The 19,803-nt window shown below is 40.0% G+C and overlaps 1 protein-coding gene and 1 long non-coding RNA gene across 11 annotated transcripts; one reads left to right on the plus strand and one right to left on the minus strand.

Annotated features, from left to right (window-relative positions):
* Positions 1 to 423: 423 nt before the first annotated feature.
* On the minus strand, positions 424 to 19,480 carry ANKRD46 (ankyrin repeat domain 46). 10 transcript variants are annotated; one of them, XM_040548631.1, is made up of 5 exons: positions 19,373 to 19,443; positions 18,554 to 18,664; positions 8,007 to 8,349; positions 6,570 to 6,728; positions 424 to 2,468 (listed from the first exon to the last, which is right to left on the minus strand). In XM_040548631.1, exons 3-5 carry the CDS (start codon positions 8,315 to 8,317, stop codon positions 2,252 to 2,254), a joined length of 687 nt encoding a protein of 228 aa, XP_040404565.1. In that variant the 5' UTR covers positions 8,318 to 8,349; positions 18,554 to 18,664; positions 19,373 to 19,443; the 3' UTR covers positions 424 to 2,251. The 10 variants fall into 10 exon arrangements, with proteins under 10 accessions (XP_040404565.1, XP_040404562.1, XP_040404563.1 ...); XM_040548628.1 differs by lacking the exon at positions 19,373 to 19,443 and adding an exon at positions 19,257 to 19,272; XM_040548629.1 differs by lacking the exon at positions 18,554 to 18,664 and having other exon boundaries at positions 19,373 to 19,480.
* LOC121065673 lies at positions 2,475 to 17,100 on the plus strand. Its single transcript, XR_005817234.1, has 2 exons — positions 2,475 to 3,522; positions 10,592 to 17,100. It is a non-coding gene; the product is annotated as an uncharacterized LOC121065673 (long non-coding RNA).
* Positions 19,481 to 19,803: the final 323 nt, after the last annotated feature.

Raw genomic sequence — 19,803 nt, forward strand, 5'->3', positions numbered from 1 at the left:
AAGGTATGGCTGTCCTTTTTTCCATAACAGAGGTATATACAGAGGTATATTCTTTTTTAGTCAGATGTTTATCACATTGGTATTTCAGAGAGTAGCAGTCATTACAATCAAGATTGCTTTTTTGGTTTTATTTTGCACCCTCCCTCATAGGTAGTCTTAAATCTCAAGGGGCCTTTAGATGATACGTTCAATACCTGAAATCTGAGATAAGAGAGAGACAGAGCGGTGCGAAAACAACATTGAAAATAAAGCAGGCAAATCTAAAGAAACTGTGCTCTAAAACCTCATTTAGGTCAATAGTGTGCTTCCATTTCTCTGGGGCAGAACCTCCCTCCTTTTGAAATGCTTATTATCAGTGCAAACCATCAAATAATCCTCAGTAAAATAGGATTACAATGTAATGTAATGATAAACCCAAACATATTTACTACATATATTTATTTCTGGCATTCACCCATACTGAGAATACAATTACAAATTATGCAGACAATACATATTGAAAGACAGCAATTATTCAGGATACAGAGTATCATAAACAGAAATGTACTTATCCAGAAAAGTAAATGTATTTTAGGCATGAGTTTATATTTCTCTGTTCACAAGCGTATGTACAGTAATCGAAATATTCAGAAGAAGAGTATGCTCTGTTTTGTTGTTATTTTAAGAGGCTTTCCAGCTGCTAGGGAAGTATTTTTCATTAACGTCTAGCTTAAGAAATGAGATGCAGAATTATTCAGATGCAATTTAGAATGGGGCCCACGTTAGTGAAGCCCCTGTCACACACCAACGCAAAGACGACAATCCTCTTCAGTCAAACCCATACACAAGAAAGAAAAATGTACATGGTAGCAGAACAGAGAGATGTAATTACTTCTAGTAAAACTTGTTGCAATTTATAATTTTGTAAATGTTCGATACTATTTAGCAACAATTTTGGAGTTGTTAGGTAAAAAAAAAAAATCATTAGTTTTGCAGAATTCAAATTTTGGAGGATTTTCAAAGCAATGGCAACTAAGGGAGTTAGATATCTGATCAGCCTGGAAGGAGAGAATCTGCTTTCTTTGAAAAACCTACAACTACTGTGTATTATCATCCATCCTAGCCTTCATAAAAGAGTGTTTAACTGATACATGTCCCTAAGTTAAATAAAGGATTTCACAGCTTAAGTACAGAATGGGATAGGATCTCATTTCATACAATATTCCTAAATATTAACGTTTTAAATATTTTTATTCTGCATACTCAGAAAATACTTTGTAAATGTGTAAGTGATGTCTGAAAACAATTGAAATAGAAAGTAATTCTAGAAAGGAATTCTAGTCAATCGAGTCCTTTCCACAAATGTGAAAATGATAGAATCGCACGGTTCAACGTGGTCCTTGTGGAGGAAAAAGAGTTATCCTTCATGACATATTTCACAAAGACAATGGTCTTACAGAATTGGTATATACAGAGCAGAACACCTACATCACTTTTTATCCACCCTTACAAATAAAGGTTTGCTTAGTAATATTCCAGCAAAAAGGCAAAATTTTCACCCTAGAGGCTGAAACAATTTTACTTCCAAAGCACTACAACCAGCTTTGTTCTACAAAAATTACTCCAGACAGATATTAACAACATCAATTTAATCTGGGGAAGAAACACTACGCTAACCTAATAAATAAAGGAGTGATCTATACATTAAAGATGTAATAAGATTTGAACTATTTCTCATTCTTTTTATAAACGAGCAGATATGAAACTAGGGGGAGGCACTAAAACAACTACAAACATAGAGCTTATTACTGTCTATGTATCAGAATGCATTGCTATTTTATTCCAATTTCTAGGGGACCTTTAAGAGAGTATTTTTCTTTCAACTGAAGCACACAAAATTATGCAAGAAGAGATTTACCTCTCTTCATATGGATTACAAATCAAACTTGGTTCTGTGCTAGGTTACATTTTTCATGCTCAAGAATTTAATGTGCCTTATGAAAGACCTTTCTAATCATAGTATTTTATCAACAGAGAGGATTACCTTTACATCTTGCTTGCAAGTTGAGATAAGTCAGAGGTAGGTTAGGAATGCTTTAGAATTTAGTGTTTTACTTGAAGTGAATTAATTCCTCTTTCAACGGGGTTAATGCTAAGTATAAAAGGAAAACAGTATGCACAGCTGCCACTGCCTGCACCAAGAGAAAAATTCCAAGATGTTCAAAATAAGATGACAACAGGGAAAAGAGCAGTGCGCTTCTTTTCATTTGCTTCAGTGCACCAGTTCAGGCTGATTTTCTACAAAAGGAAGCACCCCACTAACGTAGTATGCTATTCCAAGAGACAGCAGAGCAATGACAATGATCAGGAGCAGCACTCTCCAGAAGCCCAGGTCTTCCACAAACTCTTGCCATGTCGTGCGGAAACTGGAAAGAACTCCTTCCCCTTGCTGTAGGTTTGGATTAAGGAGGGAATGGCTTTCCATTGCACTACAAAGGATTAAAGTTAAAAATACATCAGAGCAAAAGAATTCACCTTTAAGTATGACAGTAATCCTACTCAGAGCAACTGAAACACTCTAAATTAAAAACTAAACCCACCTGCAGATTTACAGCATTGCCTCGGCTAAATCAAGACAAAGCAGATCAGGAAAAGACTCCTATCTCTAAACTGAAGTTAATTGAAAGGATGTTTTATTAACTGGTGTTAGGAGAGAGGTACTTGTATCTGTATGACTGCTCTGAGCACACAGGCTTGCCACCTAGGAGCCTTCAGAAGTCAGTCAGCATAACACCTGCTCAGCACGGCTTTGTAAAATTTAATGGAGCATAAGGCAAAACCTCAAGGGGCACAGCTCTCATTAATAAAAACAAATTACAATTTAAAAGTAAACTCTGTTGAACAAAATGGAAACTACGACTGGTATAATTTAGATTCTGAACTACGTGGAGATCTTTATTACTCTCCTGCATTTCTCTGTTAGAGGCCTCTTCTCTAGCTTAAAAATACAGAAAACAATCCAGTTACATAAAAAATCAGAAACTTTCTGATTGTTGAGCTAAATTAGTGTTGCTGTAGTTTTTTTGCCACATGGCACTCAGCAGCTGCTCTGCTGCCTTAACATTCCACTCTCAATCCTTCAGGCCCCTTAAATCATCAGACTATAAATTAGGGACTGAAACTCTCACTTTCAAGTGAGAAAAATCAGAATGATAGATTGACCATGAATCATCATTAGAAAAAAAATGCAAGTTGCCTCAAATACCGCTTGGCTCCTTGTATCCTCCTCTCCATTTTGCCGGTTTCACGACGGGTTTATAATAGGAAACTATTTCTCTGTTGGTGTATGAGAAACCTCAGTAAGAACAGGAAAACGTTCTCATCACTTGATTTCAGTTATGTAGATTTTTAGCCATTTGCACAGCCCTACTACTTCTCGCTTGAGCGAGACTGCACACACAAGTGTTTACAGGATCATGCTCTGACAAGCACACAAAGGAAATGGTGAAACTGCCTGCGTACCCGCTGATGTCAAAGCAGAAGGTAAGCAGAAAAGAAAAACATTTTCCCCCCTTTTAATTGATTTCAGTTACCATATTCCTAGCTATCTCCTACAGCAATATTAAAAGAAAACATTACAGGGAGAACAAAATTAGTTTTGCAAAACAAAACTAATTGCATAAATGCTATTGGTTTTGGTGACAATAATTGACAAATGAGTGTTAGAAAAAGGTCTCAGTTATGAATCTCTCTTCTAAGCTTACACTGCAGAAAAATTTCACGCTATGTCTTTTTTCTTAGGAAGTACAGCCATAGATGAATAATTAGCCTGAACTCCCATAGCTTAGTGAAGTATTGCAGCATCATGGGCAGAAAATTTCAGAAATTGCCTATTAAACAGCTTGCCTTTTTTGCTTTTAAAATATTTACTTTGCTGTAAAGCTATTTTAGCTTGTCCATAGCTGCAGGATTTAGTCATCTTCCTTGCACATTATGATTTCCCAAGCAAAACAAAGGCTTTAACAGAAGACAGCCACTGGTGAAAACAGCACTACTCACTCATTAAGTACTAACTAGTTAATACGTAACCACAGAAAGGTTAAATAAAGGTGCAAATGTGATTTAAGTGAAAAGGTCACATGCTTGCTCATTAAATAGAAAAGGGTAGAGAGAAAACACTTTGGTATTTTATATAGCAACCCAATTAAAAGCAATGGTATTCAAGACATTTTTCCTTATGACGAATTACATCTCCTTTAGAAACGGTAACGCAGCAATGCATCCTACAGAAGAGTTTGTGCCACGCAGTGCAGGTGGATGTTCCTGTTCCCAACATAAGGTGGAAGTTCACCTTTGGCTGCACCTGTGGGCACAGCCACGGGCACGCTGGGCTGTGCAGAGGGACAGATCACCTGTGCTGGGTCACAGGGGGAGAGCTCTGCCTCCTGGCAGAGAAAAGAAATATCATTTGGGAACCTACTTTGGGCCTCTGCTTCCAGATCTGCAGCAACCGTATGAGATAAGAAGCAGACACCTTAAATCAGACACTGTTCTTCAAAAGTGAAGCTCATGGTTTTCAGAAAGAGTAACTGTTATTTTCCATGGGTTCATATATAATGCAAAGCTTGGGGAGGGAGGACAAAAGTCATTCATCTTAACAAAATTTAGCTAAAACGTGGAAAAAAAAAATACAAAGAGGGAGGAGTGAAACTGTGGAGGTCTGAAAAGGCAACTGCTACAAAGGCATTATTTATTTACAGAGCAAACAGCACACAAACTCACTTGCTTTTGCTGCTGTAGGCATCTGTTATTTGTTATTCTAAATATAATATATTTCAGACATTTTAAACATGTTCACAAACAAGCTGGGTAGCGCACTGTTTATATGTCTGTGCCTCTCCCCAAGGAGAATTGCTGACTTCCTTGCCAAGCTAAACAATGTAACATTTATGAAGGTCAAATAACAGAAAGGAAGCTACGTTCATTAAAGGGACACCATCGAATCAAAAAGTGTAATTTTAATGTGGCTGAGCCTTGGTCCATGCGTATTTGTGTGGCAGTCCGTGTGACAAACGGCTTTCAGTAACATTTAGGAAGTTAGGAAGAATCTGCAGAACATCCAATACTTTGCACCAACGTCATTTTGACATTATTAAATTTTGTATTTCAGGGCTTAAAGCAGTCTCTCTGACGAGTGGGGCGACCTGATGAGTGGGAAAGAACTTCCACTCTGCTCTCAGGGAGTATTCTGCATGACTTCTGTAATTTTGTTGGTTTCATCTTTTCTGTTTGCTCCACTCAGATAACAACTCCGTCCAGATAGCTTTATTTTCCCCTACAGTGAAGGCTACGCACGTTTTGACGCAAATGGAACAAAACTGACAGGATAGAACTCCCTGTCTTTTCTGATATAAAATCCCAGCAGTTGTAATTCATCACCATTACTAGACAATATTAAAAATCATAAATTTAAATAAATTCAGTATGAGAGCAAGTATTCAAAGCAATGTTGCTATCCTGTTTCAAATATATGAAAAAAAAGCAGTACTGGAAAGTACTGCTGCATGTTTAATCTCAGTCCCATGTTCTGTCATGTTCACCGGCAATTCAAGGGTTTCTGTGAGAGAATCACTCTCCTTTGAAACTTGCAAGGCACCCTGTCTCATCCAAATCACAGGAAGGTTTGGGTTGGAAGGGACCTTAAGGATCATCTAGTTCCAGCCCCCCTGCCATGGGCAGGGACACCTCCCACCAGACCAGGTTGCCCAAAGCCCCATCCAGCCTGGCCTTGAGCACCTCCAGGGATGGGGCATCCACAGCTTCTCTGGGCAGCCTGTGCCAGGGCCTCACCACCCTCTGAGTGAGGAATTCCTCCTAACATCTGATCTAAATCTCCCCTCTTTTAGTTTAAAACCCTTCCCCCTTGTCCTATCACTATCTACTTGAGTAAAAAGTCTTTCTCCATCTTTTAAAAAAGCCCCCTTTTAAGCACTGAAAGGCCACGCGGAGGTCTCCCTGGAGCCTCCTCTCACTTCTTAGTATCGCTAAGATGTTACGTTCTGTGCCAGTATCATTTGTCAAAATTTTAAATTAGCCCAGTTCCACAAACAGACCTTTAGGAATCCATTAGTAACTTCCCTTAAATCCCTTCCCTTAAATCCCTTAATCCATTAGTAACTTCCCTTAAAAAAAAAACTTTCCCTGAAACTGTTAACAGTTTAACAGTTAACATTTCTCACTTCATCCCATTTTCCCTTTGGGTTCATGATAAATGGTAGAATATATATATATTTTGTGTCTGTAACAGAAAATGAGTTATTTTTTAAAAAAAATCACCATAAAATGAGAATTTCAATTAGAAAAAGTCCTTTACTTCCCCTTACATTTGACCTATCTGAAGAGATTTTTCCACTTTCTAAGATCTGATTTCGATTTGGTCTGATAATACCAGGTCAAATTTGGTATTACCTGCTTTGAGAAACAAACGAGCAAGCCGAATCATAAAAATCTAAGAGCAATAAGCACATTAGTAAAGATATATCATACACATACATCATTTCCCCCAATAATGCTTTTTGTTTTGTAAATACCTTTCACTTTCAGCAGTCTGCATCGTTTCCAGTTTTGAGTGAGCTCCTCTGTTGAATCCCTTCACCTCTTGCTCCTCTAAAGATTCCAGCAGCCTAATTACATCTTTATTTACACCCCTTCGTTTTGCAAGAACAAGCGGTGTTGCACCTTGGTGATTGCTAAAGTAATGCCACAAATGGGCACGAGAAGAAAAGAAAATCTTAAAACAGGAATTTTGTAACAAGACAACATAACACACAGTGTAAAATTTACTACCCAGAACTATTTTCCGTCATTCCCGTCTATAAAAGTTACACCATAATTGACTGTAGAAGAATATCAGTATATTTAGGTTTGAAATAGCACAACTCCTTTTCCTCCAAATAAAACCAAAATTCCTAGTACTCTAATTTAATTGGAATCTCTGGGTATTGTAACAAAAAGCGTAGATTTATGGCAATGTTGGAGATTAAGCTTGATTTCAAGAAGGAATTGTGCAATCTGTTTCTTCATAGCTCCTTTTTCCATGTGGGTATGAGGACACGAGGCAAAAATGAAATAAAATACAGATGGTCCCTCTGCTACTTTTAAATACTGACTGGGACCAGAGCTGCATTCAGACTACGGATTTTCACCAGAGTTGCTCGAAGCAAGAAAAAAAAACACAGCCCATGAAGAATCTGGTCTGCCAATGACTAGTTTTGCTGACTTGAAAGCATTAACGAGGGACAAGTGAGAAGGGAACAGATAAAAAAACCTCAAAGGTTCTGAAGTTTCAAAAACTTTTTTGCATGCACTGTAAATATGCAGAAAGTTCCACAAACAAAATAATTCAGTTAGAGCAGTGAAACAGCTAGCTGTTTTGTAGCTTGAGAGCTTGCATCTGAGCACAGGCATCTGACAGCTGCTGGAAGCCAGAAGGAAAGAAAATACAATATTTAAAAGAACAATATTTAAAAGAAAGGTTGAGTCACACATTTTGAGGGAGGGGGAAACCACTGAAAGGACGCATTGTCACCGAAGGGGTATGGGAATGAACTGGTACACATCTACTGTATTTTCTTTGTCTTATACAGTGCAACAGTTTAAACAATAGAACTGCGGTGGAGAAAATTCTTTTCAAGCAGTCAATGTGATTTTCTTCTTTGGTGCCAACCACCCACACCTGGCTGTCTGGCCAAACCAGGATAGCAATGTCATCACTGAGTCAGAATTAGACACAGCAGCCCACACCAGCAGCTGCTATTTTTATTTGCTTTGCTTGCTGCACTTGGCCAGCAGAAGTGGCCTCTCATTGTTTTCCTGCCTTTTTGTGTTTTTATTAAGAGATATCTTAAAAAATTGAATTGCACTACGTATAGTATCGCAGCAACAGCAGTTTTGTACACAATGCTTTGGAAACTGAACACATATAATATATATGCTGTTAAAAAAAAAAAAAGAGAAAAGCAACTTACCAAATATCAATTTTAAGTCCGTTAGAAACTAGGAACTGGATGGTATCCACATGCCCACACAGGTGAAGGGCTGTGTTACCTTGGTAATCAGTGGCTAGTAGGTCAGCACCGAATTTGTGCAAGAGTTGACAGATGTCTACATTTCCTCTGGCTGCAGCAAGGTGCAGGCCAGTTCGGCCCCGGCTGTCACGAATATTTGGGTCAAAACCACTCTCCAGCAGGCGTTTGGAATAGTTAAAATCTCCATCAATGCAAGCCTGCAGCAGTGGCACGTTTGTCTGGGAAGAGTCGTTGACGAAAACGTAGGACATTGTTCTGATTCTCTCTGGAGCAGATGACAAACCTGCAAGAACAGGTGGGAAAAGTGTTGGTGAAGCCAGGCAAATAAATACAAAGCACACATTTGGAAGATTTCTCAGGTAAGTGAGTAACTTTCACCTAGGAAGAGATCACAAGTAGTAGAATCGATATTGAAATATAAAACACCGTAGATCAGAACTGAGAGAAGGCAGATGAACCACCTTTCATAGACTGGGAGACTACAAACAATTCAATTAGCAGATATAGTGACACTAATTGCAATTGTTACTAGCTATAAACAAAGCTCCTCCAGTGGAACTTCCACCATCTGAACCCGAGCTTTGATACACAGTACAACCAGCTGCTGGAAACGCTTGGCAAAATGAATACTAATTCCTTCTGCAAGAATATTTGTCAACTCTTTGCAGAGCATTATTTTTACAGAGCCATAGATACTCTTGTTTGGTCAGTAGGTTTTGTAGGTGACAGGGACCAAGGACAACTGATTACAATACGTGAAACTGTCCACCAGAAAATGGAAACTGAAAATGAGTACAAGGAGGACAATGACAAAGCCAAGCGGAGCTATCGTGCGCTCAGCTGGAACCCCACCATGGAGAAGCACAGATGCAGTTTCTCTGGATTAATATTACATAAAAGATTAATTCCTTTTCTGTATCAGGAAGATGAATGTCATTTCAGAATGGATTTATTGACATTTTATGAAACATGACTTACGTTTTGCAGAAGAGTATTTTAAGGATGATTCAAATAATGAGGGTATGATGACACTGTGGATTTATGGGACACAGAAAAGATGACTTGAAAACAATAAGGAAAAGAAAAAGGAATGACTGTGCAAGAGGATGGTAACATTGTGCACGAGGCAACAGTAAGAGAAATGAAAACATCTAGGAGGCTGGACAGCAAAGCTTCACATTGCCTCTAAGGAGAGCGGAAAAAATAATACAAACTAGTGAAAATCCTTGGAAGAAATCTCCATACAGCCACCACACAGTTCAAGAGACAGGAAGGAAAAGCAATTTTACTAGATAACCTTTGAATTGAAAATGAAATTTCACATGAAATACGATCTCCCACTTGACCAAGGCTGGCATTTTGGGTTAAGGGTGCAGCAGTGTTCTGACTAACTATATGAGCCTCTTCTAAGGCCGCTATATGAAGATTTACATTTTCTCATCTATATAAGGTCTCCTTCCACACCAGCGCACTCATTCAGCTACGAGAACGGAAACATGGCCAGTAGCCAAAGAATTCGATTTAAAACCTCTCTTTTATTTTCTTTTAAAGTTTATAAAGTCTGTATTTTACAGCTCTTCCCCCTTGTTTTAGATCAAATTCAAGATCAGAGCACCTACAGGAGTCATTCCACGTTTATACAACTGGTCTGATTAACAGTTTTGGGGCTGGCAGGGTTAACAACTTATATTTAAACTTTAATAGCTTGTATTTCCTATCTGGACAAACTCTGCTACATGTATCAACACTGCTTAGCTTCCCTGTGCAGGAATGCACAACTTTTTTTTTTCTATCTTGGACACAGAAGAGATGGGAATTAACTTCCATGTCCTGGTATCTGTATAAGGAATGATTTTAGACAGAGTACATTCCCCTGTGCTGTAAGTTTTTGAGCATGTGATGGTATATCACTGGCCCAAGCACCCTTTCCCACGATCATCTCCAATAGCAAAAGTTCACTGACACGGCACAAAACATTTCATGCAAGCCTAGTGTTATTTCGGACACACAGATTTCTTACAATCCTACACAGAAAGACGGGACAACATACCTGTATTTTCAACGAGTATATTATAAAACCTTGGCTGTTGCAAAGCTAGGATTCCTAGTTGACAGCAGTTTCAATTTTCTCACCCACTTTCTACCCAAATCATAAATGACATGAGAATGCTTCTTCAACTCGGATAGTCCACTCCTTGCTGAGAAAAATATCAGGCCCCACTTTTGTATGATGTGATTGACACCTTGACATTCTGCACTTAATCTTCCCTAAAGCAGCAAAACCATAAATAACTTAGAAACCTCCAATGCTCGAGCACAGTAACAGCATAAAACCTTCCTTGTACTTGATAAAAAGATCATGGCTTGCTTATGAAGTGGTATTTGAGTGCTTAATCCTGCTTAATAAAAAAAAGGCCTAGCATAAATCAACAGCAGAATATTATCCTGGAAGAAAAGCATGCTATTTGAGAAACTTGATGGCATGCTCTGTTAAATGTAAACTTATGTTTATGTTTTCGTACCAGATGTGTGGGCCTGGTAAAGCCTTGCAGAATTTCCTGTCACTTCTCATACAACGCTGACGAAACATCAGCTAATAGCAGCAGAACAAACCTCCACCACGTTGTCTTCTCGGGAGAGGAAGCACGAAGACTAACAGGTATCATGAAGTATAACTGCAAACATTTCCGATCCAGAATTTATCATCACTGAAATGTTCTAGAATTCATCACTGAAGTGCATGAGACTAAAGGAAAACCTCAGTAATTTACTGTAAGAAAGAATTATAAAACAACAACAACAACAAATCCCTCCTTCTTAATGCTTGAAGACTGCGGACTAAAACGCATTCACAAGAAATCGGTACCATCTGGGTTGATTTAGCTTTGTGATTAAAAAAGGTTTTTGTACAAACACGATTCTATTTTACACATGGCTACCTAATATATGCCAGATATGAGCTGCACACGAAGATGAACCATCTCTAAAACGCCAGTCCCCAAATAACGTATTCCTGCCTCAAATGTAATCCGATTTTGCAAAATTTCCTAACAAGACTCAGAAAAACATTTACAACAGTCGACCTAATTAGAAATTTCTGAATAAGCAAACTGATTACATTTAAATTCCCAATAGGTATAAAAACGTTATTATTGCAATGAATATCCAATTAAGTGTATTTAGAAAAAAATAATCCAAGGCATCCCATCCATTCTCTTTTCATTGCTTCTGAAGGTGAGGCAGAAACAAGTCTGCATCGCCCCAGAAGCTGGTACACCTCCCATTAAGCACTAATGTCACAAAGGGCCTCACATTACTCAGTAACGAGACACTAAAGCATTGCAAAATGAGCGTCCTGAATAGCCCTACGAATTACTACTGCTGGAGTTAAATTAATTTGGTTCAATAAAGGACTGCTCCTAAAAACGCAGCGCTATCTTCTGAACACGTATCTTTTACGTTGCACTCTTAGAGAAAGAAAAAAGTTTCACTGTTAATAACTTGTCACTGTGACAGCAAATTAGCTTTGAGAAAAAAGTAAATTCAAGTATGTTCTCCCAAGCAAGACGAATTCCTGCTACGAAAGCGTAATATAAGAATACATTTTCCCTTAATTTACCCAACATGGATATTGAGCACAGTATAATTTTGTTAATAATTTTAGACATCTTGCAGCAAGCCACTTCTTCAATGATACATGCAGTTCAGTACAGGCTGAGAAAATCAAACTGTCCTGTTCTTAAAAGGAATGCTTGTATTAAGTGATTATGTGATAATAATCCACTTTTATCTATTAAAAGTCAGCTGTCTACCATGTAGAGCTGTAATACACACATTGTCTAACATGCTCAAACCTGTGGAAGCCAAAGCCAGGAGTCATCTTGAAGAATTCCAAACCTAGAGCTAGATGCAAGTTTTGTTACTGCTTAAACTGCCCCTAAATTTGCACTAACCGTGGATGGTTTTATTTTACAGTGAATGCACGGTTTTGTCTCTGCCTTCTCACTAAGTTCAACTGTTACCAGAGAGCTCCTGAAAAAGGAGCCAGATTGCTGATGAGGCAGATTCACTAACGGGACCAGAGTCTCTCCACCACAAAAATATTAATGGCCTTGATGAGCTGCAGCTCATCACGCAGTCACTGCTCCATGATTTACCAGCTCTGCAAAATGCCAGAATTTCCAAGAACATTCAGCAAAACTGACTGATCCAGTTTTTGGATCGATGGCACGCCACCAGATCACCCAACAGTCGAGACTTCCCAATATTGAGAGACACGTTCACATCCAGAACCCAAACGTCAGTAAGGTTACCTCCAGAGGGACCGCCACTAACAATAAATGGAAACTTAAAACAAAATCAGGGACCAAACCCACCTCCCCCCCCCCGCCTCAGCTAAACACAGCACGCAACCTGCGTTGCCAGCTCCCTGATGGCAGACAGCTTCCTCTTTTTGTAATACATTTTTAGAGTACTCCAGTGGCAGTGGCTTGCTGGGATCTTCCTCTCGTTTTTGCATGAATGAGAAAGGGCCCAGCTTGAGTGCTTTGCTTCAACTGTAAGCCCATACTCTCTGAAGGCAAGGTTTCCGCTCAAACAGAACAGTAACCTTAAAAATTACACAAACATGAACTGTCTTTGGGGATACTCGGTAACATTTTTTAAAAGATGTAATTTAATAGTAACAACAACAACAAAACCCACTACCCTGCTTGAGTATCCTCCGAACAGCTTGTGTATCCTAACGAACTGTAAGCCCAACAATCTTATTCTCTTTTCTGGGTAGGCTGAGGGAGAAAATCCTTGGTAAGCTTTCTTGCACACTTGTTTTTATATGCAAGTTAAGAGAGAAGTCACTTAACTGAATAAATGTTGTATTTAGTAAAAAATCATCCGATTGATTACCATTTTTGATGTGGATAACGGTGGCCTTTCCTAAACAAGCTCCACCAACAGCTCTGTATCTTCTCCTAAAAATCTTCAGCTATTCAGTCCAAGTGGGTTAGAGTTTTATTTCTCCACTAATAGGGATCTGCTGCAAAAAGCAGAGAGCAGGTTCAGTACAGCGTTATGCCTGCCTTACACGCAGCTGTATTCTGTAGCATTTTCCCTTCTTTAGTTATTTTTTCAATAGTTCCTACACTTAAGGTATCACAGCAGGCTCTTAAGACCTACCTCTCCTTTTTATCTTTCTAGCCAGGGTACGTGGTAATGCGAGAGAACAATGGAAAAAAAATAAAAGAATTATTGCTTTTGTACAGATCAGTAGATTATGGCATTAAAACCCGAGAACTTTGCTCATCATTGTACATTATGTCAACACTAAAAGCTAAAGAATAAACAGGAGCTCAAACGCCAATTCAGGGCTGTAAAATGTCTCCCTCGATAACACAGAACGTTCATTGTGTATCGATGTACACGGAATAAGGGAGCGATGGGGAAGAGATCATTCTTTTCAAATACCTTTATTGACAAGCAAATTCACAAATGTCTTTTCCTTTCTGGACTCCACTGGCAATTCAATCGCATTACATGTTTCAGTGCACTTCTATCAAATGCACAGTTAAGTATTTCTGAACCTTGCTCATTTTTTATCTTCTGTGAAAGAACTACTCAGGCAGAAAGAAAGCTCACAGTAGTTAGAAACAGATGTTCTATAATTTTAATACCCCACAACCACCTCAGGTGAATCAATAAAGTAACTTCAGTATTTCCTTGATCGTTGTGGTCAGTGTGGACACACCTGCTTTTACAGGAAGTTACCGAATCCCTCACATTGGTCGTAATTACCAACTTCTCCAAAAACCGTTATCCAAATCCCTTCTTTGGTTTTGCTGGGAACATGTAGGGTGCTAACATATGTCAATCAAGAATATCTTAAGTTCATTGCATTTTTTCATTTCTTAATTCTTTTAAACAAACTAGAGAGAATTTGTTCCACTCAGACCGAAGTTTAAAGTTGTTGCAGATCTTGAAAGAGTCTTCTGGAAAAGAAGGCAGCTCTGACCGAGCAACAAGACACCGTTAACAAGGGGCTAGCTGCAAACTGCAGATGTACGTACACCATTTTTATCTAGGAGAATACTGCCACCATGTGGACTGGCAGACTCCTCTTCAACTGAAGTAAAAGGTACGATAAGATAATCCTAGACCCACGCAGACTAGTTTTTCTAGATTTTATGGCGTTTTCTAATTTCCTGAGAAGGAACAAAAGAATCACAGAAAAGTTGAGGCTGGCAGGGACCTCCGGAGTCCATCTGGTCAGCCCCCCTGCACAAGCTGGAACACCCAGAGCTGCTTGCCCAGGACCACGTCCAGGTGGCTTCTGAAGACAGAGACGGAAGAGAAACGATGGAAGGCCTAAAAACTTGATAAAAAAAGAATTCTGAAATCCAAACTGTCGTTCCTGTGTCACACAGACAGCAATCTTTGTTTAAGCACTGATCCTGTATTAGTAAAATGAGGACTTCAGGATATGTCTTTGAGTTCTGAAGATAAAGTTTTTTTCCTGCATTTATTCCTGTTTAATGACGAGGAAAAAAAAAAAAAGCCTTACACAGACAAACAGTAACTCTGATAATGGCAGGTTTGACAGGTTCACTAAAATGGGAAACCTCCCTCCTCCAGCAGGAATTGCCAGAAGCCACAGCTTAATCAGCTTTATTCCAGCAACAAAGCAAACTAACAATCGAGCAGCTGCCACTAAACCACTTATTATTATATAGTCTATATTCTCTTATTTTTTTTCTTATAATGTGTATATTAGCAATATATGACCTTGACAGACGTGACCGTTGTAACGCATGCATCATCAAATCCATCTTAATGGATGGTGAACAGAGGTGGGTCATTTTAAAGACCTGAAGTCTCCTAACTTTGTATGTTATTTATATATAACAGATTATTTGACATTACTTTTCAAGTACTATATTGTGCTGCTTGTTTATTACAGCTTATAATTTTGTATCAACAACTAATGCCAGTGACAAGCCAAGTTGCTGTCAGAGACGCAACTCTTGCTACTACTGGATACAGTTATTTCTGCTCCAAATTTTCATGTTCACACAGTAAACCAAGAAACCAGTTTATCAAAGCTAAATTGTTAACTGATATATTTACTTGTTCCAATTATTCTAAATCTCCATCAATACAGTATGATTTTTTACTATGTACTTTCTGAGATGGGGGACAGAGGTGGGGGAACTGCACACAGTTTTGAGGTGAACCACAGATTATCACAATCACATGAAAAGATTTTCGGTTTTGTTCTTCACGTGTTTTCCAATAATAGTTACTATTTGATTTACCTTTCTGACTGCATTATCTATGGGTACATTTTTATGGAACCATTTATCATAACTACAAAATATTGCTCATTACTGAAAGCCCATGATTTCATTCATAGAGGGCTCAGGAATCTTTTTACCCTATTTGAATCGCTTTACATACCTGCACTGAATTTCCTATGCTATGATATTGTCCACTTAGTCGGTTTTACAGTGTCCATCTACAGTTTTTCACAGTCGACCTTATCTTTACTGCTCCTGTTATCAGCAAACACTACCACCTTGTTGCTCACTGCCTTTTCTAGGCTGTTCAGGTATATACTAACAGTTCAGAACCCAGAATGTAATCCTGTAGAACTAAAACTCTTCCACTGAAAAAACTGGTCCTAAGTTCATAAAAATGCCCACCCAAATCCAGCCCACCCAGCACTCTGCTTTCAACAGCGGCAACCAGAGAAGCCTCTCGGGGAGAGGCTTCTCCAAGAAGCTTTTTCTTGAGCGGCAGCTGCCACTTCGGTCATGAGTTCAGCACCATGTAAACGCAGTTCAGATTACTCTACTCAAGACATCACCTTACCTTTATGCACACTGAAGCTCACGTGTCCCCGTTCTGCCCCCTTCCTTGGTTTGGGGATTTATTTTTGCCTCTCTTTAATTTTTCAACCCAACTATTTCTGCATATAAGAGACCCTTTTTGTGCTCTAAGTGACTACTATCCTTAAAAGTTTCTGATAAAATTTTTTGAATGCTTCCTGAAAATCCCAGTGACATCTGAAGCCTATCACCTGCATCTACAACGCTACTCAGTACTCCTCGGCGGAAGCTGACTAGCCATAAACAGATCAAACCTCTAAAAATGTGTCCGCACACAGGCAAAACCATCCCCTAACAAATGAAGACACAGCAAGGACAGGTATACACCTCTCTCTGCACTTCTCTGGTGAAGAAGAAAGGCAAGCATTCTAGACCATCCCTGGGAAAACAATAAACCAGAAGTCTTTCCTGAAACCTGCAGCTGCCCTTTCTCTATCCCCACCCATTACGCTGATCTGATGCTGTAAGGTCTTGAGCACACTGGGGAATATACCATCAATGCACATTAAAAGATTTACTCCTTTATGTTATAAAATTCTAGTGATGTAGCTGTGTTAACCAGATGTGAGAAATTTGTCGAGTGGCAAAGCTGGTGTTTCTACAGCTCTGTTCCACTTAAGATTCTGGTTTTAATTATACAGCTACACTACTTTCCCAAGTGGCATTCCTGTCTTTTACTCCGTTGATAATATTTCAAATGACTAAGCCCTACAGTACACATATGGCTTCTATGAGGTGCTGCATGAGATCAGAGTAAAACTTGTTCCCCACCTACTTAGAAAACATTACCTTTAAATGGTAAAGCAAATGAAAACCAACCTGAACTTTTCAGTATTCCACATACTTAGTATCGTTGTTAAACAGTAAAGCAAACCTGAGCATTCAGTATTTGTGGTATCTGACATAGGTGCACCAACAACTGCAGTTTGGTGTAACAGGCACGTGCACCCATGGCAAGCTTGTCAGCTGGTCATCTACACTGATGGCACGCTATGGACGGTCTCCACACAAAGCTGACTGCATCAGGGATCCTGTATTTCACAAAAAGCATTTCAGAGGGCGTTTGTCTATACACGTTATGTCCACGTTAACTGACATCTGGAAGCGGAGCACAAGTGAGACCACAGGGGAGATGACCAACAGGCTGATGGGAAGAAAAGAGAAAACAGCCCTCAAAATTCCAACTTACCCAAATCCTTGCAACAGACGCTAGTATTTCACTCCGTGAATAACTAGGTACCACAGCTCCTTGGCTGCAGATGAGGACTTCAGGGACACATGTATTCAGCAATTAACCGCACCAGATTAGACACTGGAGCAGGTGGATATGGAACTTAAGGCATCACTTGGAATCCCTCTCTCTTGCTGATGAGGCAACTCTAAATGTAGGATACCAAAACCTGCTGAGAGAAAATCTATTACTAAGTGCAGATCAAAACTGATTTTTGGAGTCCCCTCTTGCAGAGGCAAACTAGTGCTCCTCGGGAAGGAAGAAAGTAGATGCAGATACCATGCTTCAGGCTTTGACTCATCTCAGCTTACTCTCCAATACCATCTTCAGAACTCAAAAAGAGAGCAATTAGCCTGTGTCACTTTCTGACTGTCACCAATTCTACTAGACAGAATGTAAACATTAGTAGAAATATTTCTTCTAAAAACCACACTTAACAAGTTCTTGTTAATAAACTATTTTACAAACAAAAAAAAGATGAAAAACAGACCTAATGTCTACAGAGAATACTAAGCTTAGTCCCCTCCTACAGCAAGCAAAACCAATTACTTTTACAAACCAGTCACTTTCCAGCTAAAATATTTGTTGGGTTCTTGCTCCTCCTTGATCTTTGGGAAGGATGCTCCTGAACATCAGTGCTCCAATGGCTAGAAATGTTCACGTTATTCATCTTAAAATCTACATTAAATTATTCATGTATCAACACCATTCTTAAGCTCAATCTATTCCCTTTACCGTGTTTACCTTGATGTTTCAATAGAAAGCAAAAAAGGCCTCTGTTCTGCAAAGATAAAGAGGCCAAATATTTCTTTCATTATAAACTCTTCATTTTCCTACCTGTCCTAGGCTTATCTTCACCTGTTCCACTTCACCTGTTCATATGAAAACATTTAACGTTGTATGAAGCATTCTAGCATTTTGTTCACAGATGATAGTAACTTCTTTTTCCAGTTCAACACAGGTCTGCATTCGTTTTTTTTTCCCGCAATCACATATTTTGAAACTACCCAATACATATTTTGGATTTGCATTGCTTTAAAATAATAATTTTTCTGTAAATTGTGTGCTTATGAGTTTGCAACTGCAAAACCTTGTCCTTTAAATTACTGCATTTTATTTTAGTATTAGATTTCTTTCATTCTGTAGTTCCTAGGATCATCCAATTTTTCCTACGTAGTACTGTTACCCTCTTCTATATTGCCGGTGCCTCCCAACTCATTCATCACTACCAAATTTAAACAGTAAGTTTTAATTGTTACATCAACATCTTTATTAAGTATTTAATAAGACTGGTCTCAAGATGGATCTTCAAATAACTACTTTTATAATCTCCTTTTATACCCAGACTCGATGGTTTTCTTCTCAATGTTACTCACCACAATCTGTCTCTAGTTACTTCCCCATCCACTTTTTAATTCTGGTGTTATCCCTATCTTTTCAGCACAATAACAATTTCCTGTGCAGCAGCTGATCAAAAACTTTACTGTCTAGAAAAAAAAAAAAAAGAGAACTACTTAATTTCCCTTAAAAACAATAATTCATCGAAGACAACCTGAGGCTAGCTAACAAAAAACACTTCTGGCAGATATATGTTACCTTTTGATTTCATTTATCATAGGATCATTTAAGGTTGGAAAAGATCACCTGGCCCAACCATCCCCCTGCCACCAATGTCACCCACTAAACCATGTCCCTAAGCACCACGTCCAACCTTTCCTTGAACACCCCCAGGGACGGTGACTCCACCGCCTCCCTGGGCAACCCGTCCCAATGCCTGACTGCTCTTTCTGAGAAGAAATGTCTCCTCATTTCCAACCTGAACCTCCCCTGGCGCACCTTGAGGCCACTCCCTCTAGTCCTATCACTAGTTATCTGTGAGAAGAGGCCGACCCCCAGCTCCCCACACCTTCCTTTCAGGTACCTGCAGAGAGCAATGAGGTCTCCCCTGAGCCTCCTCTTCCCCAGACTGCACAACCCCAGCTCCCTCAGCCGCCCCTCACAGCCCCTGTGCTCCAGCCCCTCCATTCCCTTGGCATCCGCCTCCCTCCGAGGGTCCCCTCCCCACCGCCCGGCGCCCACCTCGGCGGATCCCGCCCCGGACAGACCGACGGACACCGCTCGTCCCCCGCCAGCCCGACCGACGGACGCGGCCCCTCTCCCCCCCAAGGCCCCGCCGCAGCCGCCTCACCACCTACCTGCCGCCGGCCGCTCCTCGGCACGCAGCGGGGACGGCGGAGGGGACGCGGGCGGCCCCTGCCGGGCGGAGGCCGCCGCCGGGGTGCAGCGGGAAATGGCGGCCGTGACGGGGTGGCCGGGCTCTGCCCCGCCGGGGGGTGCCGCCAGGGGGACGGGGACTACCCTGAAACGAGGCTGAGAGGGGCAGGAGGGAGGAGGGACGGTGCCGGGGGTCTTCTCCTCACTGAGCTCTTCACTGAGCTCCTGTCAAGAACGGGCTTAAGTTATTCAACTTTCCTAAGAACATTAAAACTGGACTTATTTTTAATTTTCATGTCCCTGTTCTCTCAGCCGATGCTGCCTTTCAAAGCAAGGGCAGTAAGAAGAACGGAGTACCACAGCTCGGGCACTTCATCCTTCTCACAGCAGCCAACAGCCTGATGGGGCTAAC

This window comes from Cygnus olor, chromosome 2 (assembly GCF_009769625.2).
Source record: "Cygnus olor isolate bCygOlo1 chromosome 2, bCygOlo1.pri.v2, whole genome shotgun sequence".
In the NCBI taxonomy this organism is placed as follows: domain Eukaryota; kingdom Metazoa; phylum Chordata; class Aves; order Anseriformes; family Anatidae; genus Cygnus; species Cygnus olor.